Source organism: Salvia hispanica, chromosome 2 (genome assembly GCF_029641045.1).
Source record: "Salvia hispanica isolate PSC_SH4W2 chromosome 2, Shi_PSC_v1, whole genome shotgun sequence".
NCBI classification, from domain to species: Eukaryota; Viridiplantae; Streptophyta; class Magnoliopsida; order Lamiales; family Lamiaceae; genus Salvia; species Salvia hispanica.
This window is the reverse complement of record NC_142693.1, coordinates 15,237,295-15,258,092: the sequence shown is the minus strand read 5'-3', so window position 1 is coordinate 15,258,092 and position 20,798 is coordinate 15,237,295. Positions and strand designations below refer to the sequence as shown.

At 32.7% G+C, this 20,798-nt stretch overlaps 3 protein-coding genes across 3 annotated transcripts; all 3 read right to left on the bottom strand.

Moving 5' to 3' along the window:
• Positions 1-3,769: 3,769 nt before the first annotated feature.
• LOC125202479 (transcription factor RAX3-like) lies at positions 3,770-4,641 on the bottom strand. Its single transcript, XM_048100879.2, has 2 exons — positions 4,353-4,641; positions 3,770-4,232 (listed from the first exon to the last, which is right to left on the bottom strand). The coding sequence occupies exons 1-2, from the start codon at positions 4,616-4,618 to the stop codon at positions 3,854-3,856; spliced, it is 645 nt and encodes a 214-aa protein (XP_047956836.1). The 5' UTR covers positions 4,619-4,641; the 3' UTR covers positions 3,770-3,853.
• Positions 4,642-12,289: 7,648 nt separating this feature from the next.
• On the bottom strand, positions 12,290-14,741 carry LOC148931636 (branched-chain amino acid aminotransferase 2, chloroplastic-like). The gene is made up of 8 exons (XM_089065913.1): positions 14,565-14,741; positions 14,319-14,495; positions 14,108-14,239; positions 13,785-13,883; positions 13,341-13,457; positions 12,842-12,937; positions 12,613-12,725; positions 12,290-12,511 (listed from the first exon to the last, which is right to left on the bottom strand). Exons 1-8 carry the CDS (start codon positions 14,670-14,672, stop codon positions 12,400-12,402), a joined length of 954 nt encoding a protein of 317 aa, XP_088922039.1. The 5' UTR covers positions 14,673-14,741; the 3' UTR covers positions 12,290-12,399.
• Positions 14,742-16,503: 1,762 nt separating this feature from the next.
• Positions 16,504-20,078, bottom strand: LOC125202709 (branched-chain amino acid aminotransferase 2, chloroplastic). Its single transcript, XM_089063686.1, has 10 exons — positions 19,876-20,078; positions 19,692-19,759; positions 19,341-19,518; positions 19,079-19,255; positions 18,854-18,985; positions 18,470-18,568; positions 17,928-18,044; positions 17,094-17,189; positions 16,865-16,977; positions 16,504-16,764 (listed from the first exon to the last, which is right to left on the bottom strand). Exons 1-10 carry the CDS (start codon positions 20,026-20,028, stop codon positions 16,653-16,655), a joined length of 1,245 nt encoding a protein of 414 aa, XP_088919812.1. The 5' UTR covers positions 20,029-20,078; the 3' UTR covers positions 16,504-16,652.
• Positions 20,079-20,798: the final 720 nt, after the last annotated feature.

Genomic DNA, 20,798 nt, shown 5'->3' with positions numbered 1-20,798 from the left:
GAGTACTAGTTAAGAACTATTTTAAATACCATATAAATTCACAAACTACTAATCCAAACAAGACAATAATAATTCCTAAACATCACTTAAATACCGAGTTTATTATATGTGTCTTAAATTAATGGATGGTGTGGTGCACTAGGTGACACAAACATGTACTATACGCCGTTGTTTTGATTTATACGTATATTTTTTATAAAAACTATATCATTTATTTAAATTTTAAAGTTTGACTCACTTTAATTTTTATCCTTTAATACTAAGAAACAGCAAAGTTCTCCTCCATGTTGCTACGTCGTCGCTAATGAGTTGCAAGTTTAACCAGAATTTAAATAAAATTTATAATTTTTCTGATATTTTATTCCACTTTATTTGATAGTAAGAAAATCCCTTGTATCTCGCCTAGAATATTTCCGAGATTCCTGACATTCATCCATTAAGTAAATTTCTTTCTCAATCCGGATTTTAACGTAAAGAAATTGTAAATCGAATCATTAATAGATTAAGCTTTGTCTGGGATCTAGGTAGCATTTGATTTCTCATGTTCAACTATTCTAGGTCTTTTGTTTCTTTTCTAAATTGATTAGAATTTCATTATGGATTAATAACCGTATAATACTATAATTAATATATTTGCAAAACTGTAGAACGGTACTCCCTCCGTCCAACAAAATATGTCACACTTGTGGGACGACACGAGATTTTAGAAAGTTTTGTTTTGTGTGTTAAATGGGGAGATAAAATATAATTTTTATATTCATGTGAGCGATAACTTTTTCCAAAAAGGGAAACGTGACGTCTTTTGTGGGACAAACTAAAAAGGAAAGTGTGACATCTTTTGTGGGACAGAGGGAGTACCATTTAGGGGTGGCAAATCGTGCGTATTGTGTCGTTATCGTGTCAACACGATAACAACAAACACGAACACGACCCGTTAAGAAAACTCCAAACACGAATACGAACACGACTCGCTACCCTCATACACGAACACGACGACACGAACACATTAACGACACAAATCACTTCGGGTCAATACGACACGATAACAACACATATATGACACGACACAATAATGACACTATAATAATACTATTATAATATATTAATATTATTTCTAATATTAAATTTTAATTTTTAATTTTAAAATAAATAAAATAATATTATTATTATAATATATTAATATTATTTCTTAACGTGTAACACGAACACGACACGACGTTTTCGTGTCGTTATCGTGTCAACACGATAAGGACATGAACCCAATAAGCTTTGACATATACTCATTAATTTCGTGCAGGTTCGTGTCGTGCCAAAAATTATCAGCCCTAGTATCATTGTGTGTTTACCTCATTAAGGTTGCAAAGTCACAACAAAGCCCAAAGGTATTGGTATTGGTATTAGTATATGCTCCAATAAAACTCATCAATTATCATATTGATGGGTAGTCGTTCTGGCTGGGTATTTTCGTTTGACAAAATAAAATTGAAAATTAAATTTTTTTGACTTTATAATAGGGAAGTAATACTGAACAGTCACTACTTAAGGATCCAACCAAAGAGTACTAAAAAAGCTTAAGATGTATTGACACTATTTTTGATCATCTCAATTTGAAATTATCTAAGACGTGTGATATTAATGTATTAGGGAGAAGAAAGTTAGTATTATCAAAATACGAAAGAGGCTGAAAGCAGTTTGAATGTTTTTTATATTTGGGCCTAAAAGCCCAGCAAGTGAAAATTGCAAATCGAATAAGGGCCGGGTTTTGTTGGGCAAAATTATCTTACATTGATGGGATGAATTTTAGTACAGCCCATTTTCTGACTTGAGACGATCATTACTTAATCTCAGCCAGGTAAGCCATTTTCACTTCAAGTGCTTTGCTTTTTGATTTTCAAAATCATTTTTAACAAAATCATGAACCATTTTTATAATAATTAGGAATATTCAATTTCAAGGGGGTGTGATTGAGAACATAAGAATCAATCATTCAATTCTCAATCAACTCATACCTCTCGCATGATTAAGGAGGACGAAAATAGAAAAATACTACGAGTAGCCAAAAAGTACTAGTATAACTTTCGAAGTATGATGAAATTTGTTTTGGTGTCACTAAAGTTTGAAAGATTCAAGATACGATCTCTAAAATTCTGGAAGAAAGATACGGTCTAATGCACGTTATTCTTGCTTTCTGTCAGAACTAGAATCGCAATATTAGACATTGTCAAAATAGTAAAAAATAAAATAAAACTCCTTCCACCTAAAATAAGATCCATTAATATGCATTAGATTTTTTAATCTAATAGTTTTAAATCATGGCATATGAAAATATTTTTTTATTCTTTTTATTAAAAAAGATATTTGATAGTACAAATTTTAGGATTACTAATATAATTGCTCTTAAAGATTAAAAGCCCACATAATAACTAATTGTTATAGTTAGAAATTTGGAATTAACTACTACTACTGTTACTAAATAACTATGCAACTAATAAGTGGCGAAGCCAGGATTTTGACGTTGGGGTTCAAATTACTGTTAACAGTTGGAGGTATTCTTCGGTATTAGTACTGCTGCAAGCTAATTTGGCTTTAACAGTAGAAGTTAACAAACATTGTATACAAACGGGATTGAACTTACTACATGTACACTGGACCACTATATCATTGTAATGTGGTAAACAAACATTGTATACAAACGGGATTGAACTTATGACATTTTCGCACTCGTTAACGAAAGTCCTGTGGTAACTTCATGGCATGTACACTGGAACACAATAATTTCAAGGTAATTTTCTAGTATTTACATAGGAATGTTCCCAAGCAACACATTTTTCTTCTTGACAGAAGTTAAGTGATATATACTCCTAAAATAGACAAAGGAGGGACATTACACACGGGATGTGAAATCTTTATCATGTTGATACAGTTATGATAGTCATAATATAAGGACATTAATCCTTATCTTTACTCATCCCAACAGCTTAAGATGGCCCTTTTTGCTTACTTAACAGTAAGTTTCTAACATAACAATAAAAACATACCGCCATTTTCCGATGCCCAATTTGCTAACACCTAACAACTTGTAGCCAAAACGTCAAACGTGTCCTTTTCTACTTTATATTTTTCTTGAATTTCATGGTACTTTCTCAACAATTATACTTTAAATTCATCCTTGGAAATTATACCTATCCTTGAATAAAATAATACTACAGGCAATAACAATAATAGATAAATATGATGCATCATAATATTTGACTATTATTATTAAGTTAAATATGAAATAGAAGTTAACCAAATAAAATTTTGTAAAATACTTAAGGACACTCGTATGCCCCTTTTTATCCCGCATCTACAAAATGATGATTCTGAATCCTCTATAAATGAGTGGATAATTCCATCTTTACAAGCTATTTTAAAGGGGTGGGTGTCTCATTTTTAACTTAGTATTGGAGCAGGCTAAAGTCGATTATGAGTTTTTATATTGCAAGTGGGGAAGTCTGTTGATCATTTTGGTTCATACAATGGGTGGGCGTATTAAAACCGCTCACCATCTTTCTTAACTATAGTAAAATGCATTATCTTTTTTTCTTTTTCATTTAATAAGATGATTATAATTGGGAAAGTCCAAGAACATGCATATAATCCTAATTTGGAGTGTAGGACGTGATAGGCCAACTCAACAATCAATTCTAACCATCTTAATCCAACAAAATAATTGAAACCGAAGAAAGCACAAACAATGAGTTTGATAATTTTAAAACTAAATGGAAAATAAGAATTGAAGATTCGGATTGGATTTGCATATGAAAGTGACAGTACAAAACATGACAAACGATTAAATTAGAAAATAAGATGGTTATTGAGAATAAGGTAGTAACCTAGGCTCATCCAAAACAATCCAAGGTTGATAGATGTTCATTTCTTCCCAGTTTATAGCATTTGCCATTGGCAAAGAAGTGTGAAGCTGTGGCATCATCGCACTATATATTCCCATTTGTGATGGAAGATCAATCATGGCCGTTGAGTTCTCCCATACGTTGTTGTGATGTTGGAAATCAGCTTCCAAATTATTAGTACAAGACAAGAAACTTTCTTGGAGCAACGGCGGCGGCGGCGGTGGAGGGTCGGATCTGATTCTTTGCTTGGGGAAGAGCTTCTTCTTGAGCCTGGTGTTCCAGTAGTTCTTGATGTCGTTGTCTGTTCTTCCCGGTAATTGAGCCGCGATCACCGACCATCTAAATTATATTCCCACATAAATGAATTAATCTCATCATGCAAAATTCATGTATAAAAGTGTATTTTTTTTAAAAAATAAAAGAACTGGAACCACTGTATAAGTCTTATTACGTACAGACCTGCTTCCGATGGTGAGGTAGAGGGTGCAGATTAAGTTGTCTTCGTCTGCGGTGAAACCGCCGTGCTTGAGGTTAGGCCGGAGATAATTGAGCCATCTAAGACGGCAACTCTTTCCGCATCTCTGGAGGCCTATTTTGGCCGGGAGGGCGATCCAGTTGCCGCCGGTGCCGTGAGTTTGGATGTGGGATTTGAGCTTGGCGTCCTCTTCGGGAGACCATGGCCCTTTCTTCACCTTGGCTTTGTCGCAGCAAGGAGCTCTTCCCATCGCTATTATTTTGCTATTTTGCCTCTCACTCTCTACTCCCCCCTATTTATGTATTCTTAGTTTTATTATTTTATTAATCTATCTTGTTTTAAATACATTTTGTTTTATTTAATAGAATTAATTACTCTTTTATTTTTTAAGAATACGTCATCAAGATTTACTACTAATAATATATATTGACGGTTAAACATTGTAGTAGACTTGGTCAAAAGTATGAAGATAATAACAATGAGAGAGCACTCAATGTGATTCTCGACTTATTGTAAGGTCAAGTATGCTTCCTAGATCACGGCAAATCTGTACGAATAAAAAAAAATTCAACTATAATAAAAAGATACTCCAGTACTCCTAGTATGAAAGAAAAACAAGTACAAATACTTAAAAAAAAAAGTAATGATTTTGGCTTCGTTCGGTATCAAGGAATTGATTAAATACTAAAAAATATTACATTGATTTTATGCAATCGGGATGGGATTGGATTGGCTCTATTCGATATTGTGGAATTGGATAAAACAATACTTAAAAAATATTCATTGATTCATAAAGAGAAAAGGTCCATTACCGAATAGTAGTGTTGTTAAGACATTTTTTCTAACATTATAGTATTTGACAATCGGTTTATTATCCATTTTGAGTGGGAGAGTCATAAACTAGAAGTGTTGAATGGACATATGTTAGCTTACTTTAGCTCAATTAAATCTATTAGTTTTGTGCAATGAGTTAGTCGATAGATTAGGTTAAGAGATATTCTTAGTCTTGCTATTCTATTGTAAGTACTACTTCTCAAGAATAAGAGAGATTATTAATCAATTGAAGTGAATTAATTCGTACAGTAAATTAATTAATAATTTTCAATATAAAATCTTTTGATTGATATAGGTCACATATCTTCTCCTTTGGTCTCGATTGTTACAACAATTGTTTTTCTTATGCCACTTTAATTGTGATTGATATGTCTGGATAATATACCAACTTAAGGTTATGTAAGATTGTATTGGTCTTGGTCTTTAGTCTTGTTTTCACTTATCGTTATTTTAGCTTTTACCTTGTTGGTTTTGATTTTGGTTCATCACTTTGAATGGTTTGAGCGTTTTTTCTTTTGTCAAAATGTAACAAAAGAAATTGGGTCCACACTTTACTTGAATTTCGATTATTTTGCAATGTATGAAGTAATTTTTCTAGTAATTATTCCACCGATACTCTTGTACTCTGACTAATGAGTAAGAGCTTTCAATCCACACATGATTTCCGATCCTATTTATTTATAATTATATCGATCACAAAAAATGTTTTCTTTAATCTATCCATGTATATGCACGCTCTTGTTGGTATTACATATAGGTACTTGATTGGAATGGAATATATATTTCATGTGGGGTCATATTTATTACCCCTCCGTCCGTCATTAGGAGTCTCATTCCTTGGTGGCACGGATTTTAAGAAATGTTAAGAAAAGTGGGTGGGAAAAGGTTAGTGGAATAGGGGTCTCACTTGTATATATTAGTTTTAAATGAAATGTGGGTGGAATGAGTTAAGTGAAAGGTGAGACTCTATTACCATTTATGGTAAAAGTGAACCGGGACTCTTATTCACGGACGGACTAAAATGGAAAAACGGGATTCCTATTCACGGACGGAGGGAGGGAGTATATAAAATTAGGTTATGTAAGTAAGGAGATTAATTATATAGTACTAGCAGTAATATCTATCCACATGCAATGACAAATGAAAACAAAGCACCTAACAAATGTATGTGGTACGGTGCACCTGTAAAGTAAGCTTATAATAAACATCACCTTAATAGGCTGGAAATTTCATGTATACATATGTTTTGTCCATATTAATTTGTAATTACTCATCTTTCGAATCTTTATAATTCCGATTATATCCTAAAATCCATTTAATTTGCTTTAGTTTTTATTTATTTTATTAGTCTAATACTACAATATCCATACATAATTCATTACTATGGGTGTAATTGCGACTTTGCATTACATATATTCTTCTATTCAATTTTTCTTAGAAAAACCCAAAACGGACATAAATGTTCTAACTGTGCAGTGCCAATGAATTATAAAGTTCAATAAAAAGATATAAGGAAGAAAAAGAAAATGAAAGAAAGGAGAAACTATCCACACACTCACAGAGGCACAAGTAAATTATTGTCTTATAATGTGAACAGAACAGACCCTCTGAGGATCATAATTAATAATTGTCAGTCATCAATAATTATAACTAAATTATTGTAGTATGTATAATTATATATAGAGAGGGAAAGAGGTGTTTTCATTTCCGAACGTCTCTTATATGTTAATCAAGACCAATTTTATATATATAAAGAGGGAGGTGTTTTCATTTCCGAACCTCTCTTAGATGTTAATCAAAACCAAATATGGACAACAAGATTTGTATATCGAACTATTGATTAAACGATATATGCCAATGTGATCTAACTGAATACATTTGGGCAAAATTTTGCCAAACACAACTAGTGATTTGAATTTTGATTATGTATTTTATCATTTCCAATAAAGTATGCTTTTAGGAATTCAATTATGTATACTCTGTCTTTTAATAAAACGCAATTTTTAAATTTTAATAAATTTTATTATTTTAATTAAATTGAAATAGATATATTATAACATAAAGTAAATAGATCAAGATAAAATAAGTGAGACCAATAAATAATTAAGGAAAGGAGTGATGGATTGTTGAAATTTTTTCTAAGAAAGGAATGGGTTCAAAAGTGGCTTAAGACCTTGAATGGTGTAGTGAATGAATAGATTTTGGTAATAGATCGTGGATGAATTTAAATATTTTAATATTTATCAATTTGGAAATATGTTTGGGACTAATTGAATTTTGGCCTCATAATCCATGTGATGGATTTTACCGGTTACACATAACCTTTTTTTCATATTAAATACATGTATTGAAAAAGTAAATGTCGTGTATTTGAAAGATTTTGACTCAAAATCTACATTATAAAGTTTCAATAGATTAAAATAATACTCCCTCCGTCCTGCTTTAGTAGTCCCATTGGCTTTTCTGCCTTCTTCTCTATATTATTCTTTCTCTTAATTTACCATTTCTTCTCTTTAACTATTTTTTTTATCATTTTTACAAAAAGAGGACAGAAAAGTCAATAGGACTGCTAAAGCGGGAAGGAGGGAGTACAAATTTTGTCTTTGCAGATAGCGTTAAAGACAAAATTCACTAAAATGATATTTGTAAACGTAAAATCTATTTTACCCGGTATTTCACTATTAGAATGCTTTTGAGTAAGGGTTGCTGAATTTTAGCTATAATTTACAACTACTATTAGTACTTTCGGTTGTGAATTAAAAGTTTTTGTTCCCCATTCACAACAGTAAGTATTCTTAGTTTTGAATTGGTATATTATCTACAACTATAAATTAATACGGAGCATTTTTCACTACTTTAAAATTAAGAACACTCTAATTTGTGAATTGGCAATTTAGTACTTAATACACAACCTAACCTACACTCATTGTAAATGATGATATATAAGGCTAATTCACAAACTAGCTATATAGTCTAGTTGTGAATTATATAATTATTTTGTCACCATTCACAACGCTATGGTTTGAATTTGGTCGCATATTAAAAGTTTACTTTCTCCTATGATCCTATCTCTACCATTTGTTGTTCTTGAAATAGCAATTGAATTGTGTTGCCGTATAAACACAATTAAGTTCAAGTCAAAAGTGAGTAAAAAATTAAAGTACAAATTTATACTAGTTTTTATTCAAGCTTCATTGACAATCATGCAAATTAACATAATAATTCAGATGCTTTTGAACATTTCAAGGATAAAATTTACATAATTGGTCGATTAACCCACGGTTCTACTTGTTCTAGAAAAGATAACAAGAAGTTAAAAGAGGTCGACAGCTAGAGCCACCACCATTATTTTCAAGGTCAAGGAATGTTCTCCTTTGGATATATTTAATTTATCTGGACTATCACGCACTAACATATATTTTATGTTATTAACTTTTGACAATTAATTTCAGCAGCAATCCATTTTCATACACTATCTAGAATATAGTCGCCCATATTCAGATAGGGTATGACTTACATTTTAGTAATGCTAGTACAAGATTAATCATTGATATAACCATACAATGACTGATATGAAATAACGTAATTAAGGGCCTCTTATTTTCTATGCAGTGCTTACATTTAATTTGGAATTGATAAAGTATAAGACATAAGGAGAGAGAAAAAAAAAGTAAAGTATGAAAGAGAAAATGAATACTCTCTCAGTCCAATAAAAATATGGGCAATGGATATGGCACGGGAATTAAGAATAAAATTGGTAAAGTAAGAGAGAGGAGGAGAAAGGTATGGTAAAGTAAGAGAGAGAAGGATAATGTAGTTATTAAATTGATGTAACTTTCCAGAAATGGAATACACGTATTTTGTGGAACTGACGAAAATTGAAAGTGCAAATATTTTTATGGGGCGGAGTGAGTATAATAAAATGGAAGAAACTTTTCATTTTTAATATGAGACTAATTTTGATGGACGGAACGAATAAAAAGATGCGACTAAGGGTATACCGTACCGAAAAATGTTGTATGAAAAATTGCGGTATACCGAAAATTCGGTATGGTTAATTTTTGATACCGTTACCTTACCTTGATTGAGGTATACTGCATTTTTACGGTATACCGAAATACGGTACTGTATATCGTAATACCGTTATACTTAAAAAACTATTTTATTCCAAAAATATTTTTAAAAAGTTGGATTTTGGAGGATTTTTCTTTTTAATTTATTTTGTATATAAATATATTAAATATAATATAATATAATATAATATATATATATATAGTACTCCCTCGTACCCGAAAAATATGAATTATTTCCTTATTAATTCATCCCTGAAAAGTATGAACTTTCTAATTTTGACACAGTTAAACAGTATATTATCCCTACACATCATTTTATTTACAATTTCTACCATTACACTACACTACTAATGAAGTGGAACTCACTATCCACTAACACTACTTACCAGGGGCGGACCCATGTATAAAATGGGTAGGGCTAAAGCCCTTAATAAAATTTATTTTAAGTTTTTTTCTTTTATAAATTTTTATAATTTATCTAAATTTAAGACAAATTATTATGTAAAAGCCCTTATAAATAATCTAAAACATTCAAAAATATACTTTAAAACAAAATTTAGAAATACAGCCCTTATCATTATTTATTTCTGCGTCCGCCCTTGCTACTTACACTACCCTTCATCTTTCTTTCTTGCTTGCTCGCTCCGTTCCATAATAGTCAAGTCATTTTGTCATTTTGGTACGGTATCATACCGAAAATTACTGTATACCAAAAAACTGGTATTTTTGATACGGTAAGTGCGGTATTTTAATATTTCCCTCCACCGCTCGATCAATTGATGAGACTATTATTTATAGACCGGTGGAATAATATACTTTTGTATAATTCGGATATTGATAACTATGTCTATATTGACTTAAAATGTAGGAATGGAACAGTGGGGAAATAAAATACTTGATGTTCAAAAAGTTGATGCATAAAGGCAGCAATCATAGTTTATGTAAAGAAAATGAAATTACAATAGCACAAAGTTGGTGTGTGATTCTACATTTGCTAAACCATTTGACCCGTTCCTCAACTCCCACATTTCAAAGTGTACTTTTCCATAGGGTTATTATACATAGTACAAATACCCCTGCAAGAGTGTGGAAATTAAAGATATATAAATGTATACAATAAATAAAAGATTAATTATATGTAAATATAAATGCACACACAATTACATACTAGTAAAATAAAATTTCAAAAATATGATATTGAATAGCGAAATATGATAAATCTTGAGTTTGAAAATATTTTGATAAAAACTAATGCATCAATAGTGTGTCTATTATGTTTTTTTTTATTATAGCGTTGTTATTTTACAATATAGTACATGCTACATGAAAGGACAAGATCAAAAAGACGTTATGATTTTAAAATTAGTTACTTTTAAAGTAGCATCCTTGTATACGTATAACATACATTAGAAAGTTAATTATATTTTATTTTGTATAGTTATTTATTTTATCCAAAAATCATCACAAAAGTGTCGATTAAGCTCTAAAAAATGTTTACGGGTTAGCTCTACTCAGACTGTGAACTAATAATCAAGATGAATATTTTATCAAACTAGAAATTTAGACGAAAGGATATAAACAAATTAATTCGAAAAGGCACGAATCAATGAGCAAATGTAGAAACTTCTTTCGACGCATAGTTACACATTAAATATTTATAAAGTGGGTAGAAAAATAATTGCACCATCTCTGACTTTAATGTTACTACAAAGTACAAAGTGATTTTTTCTTCTGCTGTTCACATGCCCTTTTTTGCTAGTGCAATTATTCAATTAGAATATGATAATAGTTACCTTTGAAACTACTAACAAAAAGAGCTCTTCAATCTGCAATTTTCCTTCTCCAGGTTACTTCTTCCTCACTTGAAACTAAAAAGTTTAATCAGCTAGTATCTATGCGATTAGTATATAGTCTTAGTGACTTTTCCATAAAATAAATTAATCCCTTTAAGTAATTACGAAAATCCAACCCCACAACAAACAGACAAAATAATTTTTTTCACTAAAATTTGGTCAAAATTGGCATGCCAATCAAATAGAGAATATATTTGGAAATCATCTATTAACGGGCTGACAATTTTTGATCCGACACGATAATTCGACACGAATCCGCACGAAGTTAATCCGACACGAACACGCATATTTAGGATTTGGGTCCTTATAGGGTTGACCCAATAAGAACCCGGAAATTTTGGGTTGGGTCGGGTCGGGTTGGGTTGGGTTATCCGTTAAGAAAAAAAAATATTTTGATTATTTCTATTAATTAAAATAATATATTAAATTTTAATTTTAATTATTTTTATTAATTAAAAAATATTATAATTTTAATTTTATTAGTAAAAATATGATTAATACTATTATTAATTATTTTTTTTGAAGTTTATTAAAAAAATAATTATTTTAATTATTTTAACTTTATTAGTTAGATTTAATTTTAATATACTTTAATTTTATTATTTGGATTTAAAAATTATTTAAATTAATTATTTTAATTTTATAATATCTTATTTTATTGTGTAATATCAAATTTTAATTATATAATATCATATGTCGGTCGTTATTGTATAGCGTTTTTATTGTGTAGTAACTTACTATCATTAAAAGATGACCGATATTTTTTTGGATGACACGAAATCTGCACGAATCCGACACGAATCTGTTTGGGTTGAACCGATAAGGTTGGGTCGATATTGGGTTGACCCGATAGCAACCCAATCCACACAATTTGTCAGCCCTGTCTAAAGTTCTAACCAACTAGCACTTTTGCTTATTTTATTTTTTTCATATAAGTTTTGCAGTTAAGGATTTAATTAAGACTTGGATAAAAATCTAATGCATGTATCGAGATATCTTTTAGTTTTCTTCTCCTTCATGTATCCTTTAGAGAGAGGTGGGAAGAAAGAGGAAAGAAAATGATCAAACTATAGAGGCTACTCTGAACTTATTCAAACTTCCTACTACAAAATTAAACAAGCTGTTCCTCAACATATATTTATTGCATAGAATAGACAAATGGGTAAGAAATCAAAATTTAGGAGCAGAAAAGCAAATTACAACACAAGACGCTTCTTTTCCAAAGTCATAAGTAGTTTCTACAATTCAAAGACAAGAGAGAATAAGAGAGGCTACTTGAGCTCAACTATCCATCCCATTGTATCCTCAGCCAGCCCCATCTGCAGGCTCGTCAGCGCCGAATACAGCTGCTGTGACACACGCCCCACTCCTCCGTAAGTCACCCTGCATTCACCAAACAATACGGTATTACATTTCCCTTTCTCATCCTTTTTCCTCCCAACGTAGTACTACTATTAGTTTTGATCACTGTAACAAAGCGATACCTTTTATTGAGATAGGTTATGCTGCCTACAGGTGAAACAACAACTGCAGTTCCCGTGCAGAAAACTTCATCAGCTTCAAGCAAATCGTCCACTGTCACATAACGTTCCTCAACCTGAATACCATAAAAACATAAGTAACAGTGAGTACGCTCTTTATTTGGTCAATCCACTTGATGCAAACTATAACTCGATTAGTCATAATGACAAACTTGAGAACCAGCAAAAGTACCTGGAATCCCTGACTAATAGCAACATCGAGTATGCTCTTCCTGGTGATGCCAGGTAGGATGGTGCCTTTTATCGCAGGAGTGGATATCACATTACCCTGAGGATTCAAATATTCAATTTTAGGATAGATTTTAAGTTTTCATGGACGAGGAACAAATAAGAATGACGGATAGAACAAAAAAACAATAATAAGATTATCACAACAGAAAGTTCAATATGAGAAATTAGCTTCAGACGGACCCAAATGATCCACTTTAATCTGAAAGTTTTTTGTGTCTAAAATGTACTCACATTATTATGTTCCAGTAAGGCAGTACTAAATTTAACATTGTATAGAAGACGGAAAAAGATTGTTTGTGCAGTGAACACATAGCATATGAATCACTATCCCATTCCACTCATTACACATTTATGTTGGGAGGGAAGGAGTATTACAGAAGGAGATCCTTGACCCAGTAAGGGAATTGATGAAACACACTGAAATCATGAAGATGCCATACCTTTACAACAAACACATTGCACGAGGAGACTTCCTCCAAATATTTTTTGTGAGTACTATCTAAATACAGTACATCAGAGAACCCTTTTGCTTTAGCAGCACTCTGCGCCTGCAGAACCTAGAAGTGATAGTCCAGAAGATGTAAATAGTCATCAACACGAGGTAGAAATCAAAACCAGAATGCAGAATGGTATTTACGTAAGACCATAAGTTAGTAATCGATAAGATAATAGGGTCACTAAGCAGGAAGAAGCTAAACTACAGTAAGCAAGAGAATATCTTGACCGCAGTTAGACAGTAACGACAATGCACCAAAGTCATAACCTGATTTGGCATGTTTGAAGTGTCAAATCAAGAGAAAGCTCCATGAGTTTACTTGAACTAGCAATAAAGCTGTAAGCAAGGAACATAAAAAATTGTTAACATCAACATAAGAATCACTTACTGCAGCATAGTTTCCAGTGGTCTTTACTCCTCCGGTACCACCAGGTGTTGCACGATGCATTTGTGTCTCCACAATTAAATTTATTGGTGCCAATCCTTCCTGTATCATAGAACAAGGAATGAATGTGAGATATATTATTGTTCCAGAAATACAAATTTTGTAAAGGGGATGTCTACAACAAGAGTAGCATAATTTGCAGCTTATAAACTAATAGCTTGATGTGCAAAGCCCATTATAAAAAAAAACAAGAACACCCAAATCATACATAAACATGACAAGTGTCCTTCATGTGCAAAAGGTAACATAAGCATATATTGAACTACCTTGAAATAGTTGCCTACGGGTGAAACATAAACCAAAAAGGTGTACTCAGGAGCCGGTGCAAGACCTAGAACAGCTCCGCTTCCAATAAGCAATGGTCTTATATATAAAGATCCCTTTCCTGGCGGAGGAATCTGAAATCGGCAACAAATAGATGTTTCAATGCAATTGCATAACTAACTACAAGTTCTCAAACTCAAATAAAAACATTACCCATCTTTCATTTGCTAAAACAGTGGCTTTAACCGCCTCCAAGAACTGATCAACAGTAGGAGCAGGCATGCACATGCGCACGGCACCCTCTCTAAGCCGCATCGCATTTTCCTCAGGACGGAACAGTAAAATATTACCATCTTCTTTCCTGTAAGCTTTTAGGCCTTCAAACAATCCCTACAAAATGGCAGACATACTCAAATTCAAAATCCAAGCATCAATCAAAAATGGCACAATAAAACTAACCTGGCCGTAATTCAAAATACCAGCAGACGGGCTCAGCTCAAGGTTCCCAAATCTCTGCAATTCACCATTACAAAATGCTTCACCTTGGGAGCACTTCATCATATACATATAATCAGTGGGCACCAATCCGAAACCAAGATTGTCCCAGTCAATGTCAGCTGAGATTATTGTGAGAGGTGTTTTCATTTCCGAACCTGAGATTATATGTGAATCAAGACAACAAGATTTGTATATCCAACTGTTGATTAAACGATACTCTTATATATGCCAACTGATTTTTCCCTCAAATTTCAATTCATCAAAAGGTAAGCTTTTATATATACATGTCATTGATGCAACTTTTTATAGCACTAAAAATAAACTATTGGATACAACGTAATCTCTGAGTTGTTGAGTAATTTAATAGTAGTACTATATAAGAAAGATTACGATGAATTATTTTCATAGTATTAAAGAATCTAGTTTAAGATTTGTAAAATTAAAGTGGAATGTAAACACATTTTGATAAAAGCTAAAGCTAATGTATATATGTAAATTAATTAGTATTTGATCACACACCTATGCACGCTAACGTTCTTCTACCCTTAAAGTCATAACATCATTTCAACCTTGTGCTGCTATGTGGCATAAAAAAAAGTTAGTGGATGATGCAGATGAATTTCTGCGGGTTGCATTATAGATAGTTTATTTTGTATTATAGACATAAAACATCTATATAGATAGATAGATACATTATTTTGTATTATTATAGACATAAATTGTTTATAATTCAAAAGAAAACAGTCTATAATACAAAATAGACAATCTATAATTCAATCCGCAGAAATCCTTTTATAGTGTTTATTAATGTTTTTATTTTGCATGATACGTGCTACGTGAAAGGACAAGGTATAAAAATAAACAAGTCAATTTATGGGTTTCTGAATCAACCCTACTCAGATTTAGGAATAATTGATAGCTGGTACGGGCTAATCAGTTGAAAATTTTATCGAACTAGAAATTTCTAATACTCTGTACTACTAAAACGAAAGGATATAAACAAATTAGTGCCAAAGCCAAAAAGAACCCAACTCGAGAAGGCACGAATCAACAAACATTCGCACCATCTCTGACTTTAATGTTAACTACAAAGTGATTTTTTCTTCTGCTGTTCACATGCCCTTTTTTGCTAGTGCAATTGTTAGTTAGCATATAATAATTGTAGTTGCCTTTGAAACTACTAACAAAAAGAGCTGTTTAATCTGCAAGTTTTCTTCTCCAGCCTCACTTGAAAAGCAAAAGGGCCTAGTATCTAGGCGATTAGTGACTTTTCCATAAAATTTATTAATACCTTTAAATTATTTTAAAAAATTCAACCCCATAATTAGCAGATAACATATTTTTTTCACTAAAATTTGGTCCAAATTGGCATGCCAATTAAATAGAGAATACATTTTTTTCTAACCAGCTAACGCTTTTGTGTATTTTATTTTTTTCATTTAGTTTTTGCAGTTAAGGACTTAATTATGATTTGTAAAAAAATCTAATTCATGTAAATAGTTTTCGGAATATAGACTATGATATAAAATATTATCGGAAATTAGAACTATTTAACACAATCTAATTAAAGACCAAATTTTATAACCTTATGAAATATTATCTAAAATTAAGAATACTCGGATAACAGAATTATTTAATCACGCATGACGCACAGTCAATTGTGATACTCCTACTTACTAGTATTTATATCTACTTTTATTTATCACCGGTGTTAAGTTAATCATTTCATTAAACTCTGAGGGGTAAAATTTTTGAGAGAGATGGGAAGAAAGAAAGAAAATGATCAAATTACAGAGGCTACTTTTGAACTTATTCAAATTTCCTACAAAATTTAACATGCTCTTCCTCAACATATATTTATTGCGTAGTCTAGATTAGACAAATGGGTAAGAAATCAAAATTTAGGAGCAGAAAAGTTTACAGCTAAATAAAGTTATGACTGAGTTTGGAGGTCAAGGTAACTGAAAGTGCAAATTACAACACAAGACGCTTCTTTCCCAAAGTCATAAGTAGTTTCTACAATTCAAAGACAAGAGAGGATAAGAGAGGCTACTTGAGCTCAACTATCCATCCCATTGTATCCTCAGCCAGCCCCATCTGCAGGCTCGTCAGCGCCGAATACAGCTGCTGCGACACACGCCCCACTCCTCCGTAAGTCACCCTGCATTCACCAAACAATGCGGTTTTACATTTCCCCTTCTCATCCTTTTTTCCTCCCAACGTACTACTATTAGTTTTGATCAATGTAACAAAGTCTATACCTTTTATTGAGATAGGTTATGCTTCCTACAGGTGAAACAACAACTGCAGTTCCCGTGCAGAAAACTTCATCAGCTTCAAGCAAATCGTCCACTGTCACATAACGTTCCTCAACCTGAATATCATAAAAGCATAAATAACAGTGAGTACGCTCTTTATTTGGTCGATCCACTTGATGCAAACTATAACTCGATTAGTCATAATGACAAACTTGAGAACCAGCAAAAGTACCTGGAATCCCTGACTAATAGCAACATCGAGTATGCTCTTCCTGGTGATGCCAGGTAGGATGGTGCCTTTTATCGCAGGAGTGGATATCACATTACCCTGAGGAACAGATTTTAAGTTTTCATGGATGAGGAACGAACAAGAGAGCGGATAGAAAAAAAAAAAAAACAAGAATATCACAACAGAAAGTTCTATATGAGAAATTAGCTTCAGAGGGACCGGAATGATCCAGTTTATATAAGCTCAGCATTCAACATAGACATCAACCTCAAATGAAATTACCACCACATAAATATCTGAACAGACAACTAACCAAATCACAACAAATAAAATGGCTTAACTTGGATCATATAATCAAGTTAAGCGAAGTCACATGGAAAGAAGTCAAACTCAAGTTATTTGTCTAACCCTCATGCTAATCTGAAAGTTTTTACACTCTAAAATGTGCATTATTATGTTCCAGTAAGGCAGCACTAAATTTAGCATTGTGTAGAAGACGAAAAAAGATTGTTTCTGCAGTGAACACATAGCATATCAATTACTCCCTCCATCCCAATACAATAGGCTAATTTTTCCATTTGGGTTGTCAGTTGTCACTACTTAATAGACCCCTTTCATTTAAAATAAAATCATTTTCAAATGTGCCACTCATTACACATATGTTGGGAAGGAATAGTATCACAGAAGGAGATCCACGCAAATAGAAGTTAAGAAGAACTATGGCTAAACAGCCAAAGATACCAAAATCATACTGAATAAAAATCACCATATCATTGATCCAGTGTGGGAATCGATGAAACACACTGAAATCATGTTGGTGATGAGAAGATGCCATACCTTTACAACAAACACGTTGCACGAGGAGACTTCCTCCAAATATTTTTTGTGAGTACTATCTAAATAAAGTACATCAGAAAACCCTTTTGCTTTAGCAGCACTCTGCGCCTGTAGAACCTAGCAGTGATAGTCCAGACGATGTAAATAGTCGTCAACATGAGGTAGAAATCAAAATCAAAATCATAATACAGGATGGTATTTACAGAAGACCATAAGTTAGTAATTGATAAGATAATAGGGTCACTAAGCAGGAAGAAGCTAAACTACAGTAAGCAAGAGAGTATCTTGACCACAGTTAGACAGTAATGACAAAGCACCAAAGTCAACAAGCCATAATTTGATTTGGCATGTTCGAAGTTTCAAATCAAGAGAAAGCTCTATGAGTTTACTCGAACTAGCGATAAGGCTGTAAGCAAGAAGTAAATTGTTAAAGATGGAAAGAGACAACTTAGAGGAAGTCTTGCAAGGAACAAAAAAAATTATATAGGGAGAAATAAAATCTACATTACAAAGCAGTTAACATTAATATAAGAATCACTTACTGCAGCATAGTTTCCGATGGTCTTTACTCCTCCGGTACCACCAGGTGTTGCACGATGCATTTCTGTCTCCACAATTAAATTTATTGGTGCCAATCCTTCCTATATCGTAGAACAAGGAACGAATGTGAGATATATTGTTGTTCCAGAAATAAAATTTTGTAAAAGGGATGTCCACAACAAGAGTAGCATTGAGACGTTAGAATTTGCAGCTTATAAATTGTACCTTGTTATGCAAAGCCCATTAAATAAAAAAAAAACAAGAACACCCAAATCATACATAAACATGACAAGTGAATGTTAGAACCAGATTCCTTCGTGTGCAAAAAGGTAACATAAGCATATATTGAACTTGTGGCACAGGCATGTAAAGGGAACTCAAACTACCTTGAAATAGTTGCCTACGGGTGAAACATAAACCAAAAAGGTGTACTCAGGAGCCGGTGCAAGACCTAGAACAGCTCCGCTTCCCATAAGCAATGGTCTTATATATAAAGAACCCTTTCCTGGTGGAGGAATCTGAAATTGACAACAAATAGAGAACGAGCTATTAATGTTTCAATACAATTGCATAACTAACTACAAGTTCTCAAACTCAAATAAAAACATTACCCATCTTTCATTTGCTAAAACAGTGGCTTTTACAGCCTCCAAGAACTGATCAACAGTAGGAGCAGGCATGCACATGCGCACGGCACCCTCTCTAAGCCGCATCGCATTTTCCTCAGGACGGAATAGTAAAATATTACCATCGTGTTTCCTGTAAGCTTTTAGGCCTTCAAACAATCCCTACAAATTTGGCAGACAAACTCAAATTCAAAACCCAAGCACATTGCTACATATCAATCAAAAAACGGCACACAATAAAACTAACCTGGCCGTAATTCAAAATACCAGCAGACGGGCTCAACTCAAGGTTCCCAAATCTCTGCAATTCACCATTACAAAATGCTTCACCTTGGGAGCACTTCATCATATACATATAATCAGTGGGCACCAATCCGAAACCAAGATTGTCCCAGTCAATGTCAGCTGATTCCAATGCAACATCACTGCCAAAATCAAAGAACCCCAAATCCTAGTGTCAGAACTGAAGCGAAACCTTAAATTGCTACCAATCGTGGAAAATTAAAAGAATAATTCCTAGAATCAGAACCGAATTCGAAAACAAAGAAGTCAAAATTCGAATAATGCGGCACTTCATATATTTCCACAACAGCAAAACCTGGCGGGCGACGCCACACGAAGCGAATTGGCATTGTTGTTACTGAAAGGAACGAAGCGCGATTGCTTCTGCAGCAGCACAGAATCATGATTAATACGATAAGCATAACAGAAATAAGCAGGTGATAAATAAGACGAATAGCAATGATTGCAGAGACGGAAAAGGGGCGAATTGAAAAAAGTACATTGAATGCGGCAGTTGCCTGGAGAGGAAGAAGGTGGGGAGAGAGAGATTTCTTGTCGGTGAGAGGAGGGAGGAGCTGGATAGCGCTGCGGGCGGGGCCGAGAAGGAGGGTGGGATTGGGGTGTAGGGCAGCAAAAGCAGCGCCGCTCTCCATTGTTTCACTCAAACCTCTAATTTCTGTTTTGACTGCTCACTTCCAAACAACAAATGCGTATATCACTTTGCTGCTAAATCTTTTTGCTCTAAATAATTAGGGTTGCTTCACTATAAATCATTTTTATTAACGAATATTTTGAAAGCTAATCAAACTCTATGTATTAGTATCCAAAAATATGCTAATACGTGAATATCAAAGCAGTTCTAAAAATAGAAATGTTTGTATTATAGTATATGAAACACTGAAAAAAGTTCGACAAAAGGAATATATATTTCTTAAGTTATGATGTGTCTATTGTTTTTAAAAAATTTAATAATATCATTTTACTTTTCGTCGACTCCAATTCCCAATTTCTTGGATGGATATCATGTACTAATTGCGTTTTAATGTGAGGGTATATTTGACTAATAAAATTATGTTAAAATATTGGGTAGGTATGAGGCTATAGTATTTGACTGATAAAATCACGTTAAAAACAGGGTAGGTATTTTTATCTTAAACAATACCATATGCAAGTCTGCAAGTAAACGAAATTTTGTTTTGCCTATCGACCACATTTGACTAATAAAATTAAATTAAATCGTCGTTATTATAATTATTATAAGTTTAATTCATTTTTATAACACAATTATATTCTTGTTTATTGAATCAATTTTAACTCATCCATTAATCATTCGGTCATTTTATAACACAATTATATTTTTGTTTATTGAATCAATTTCACTATTTCATCCAATACTAGACATTATATATTAAAACATACAAGA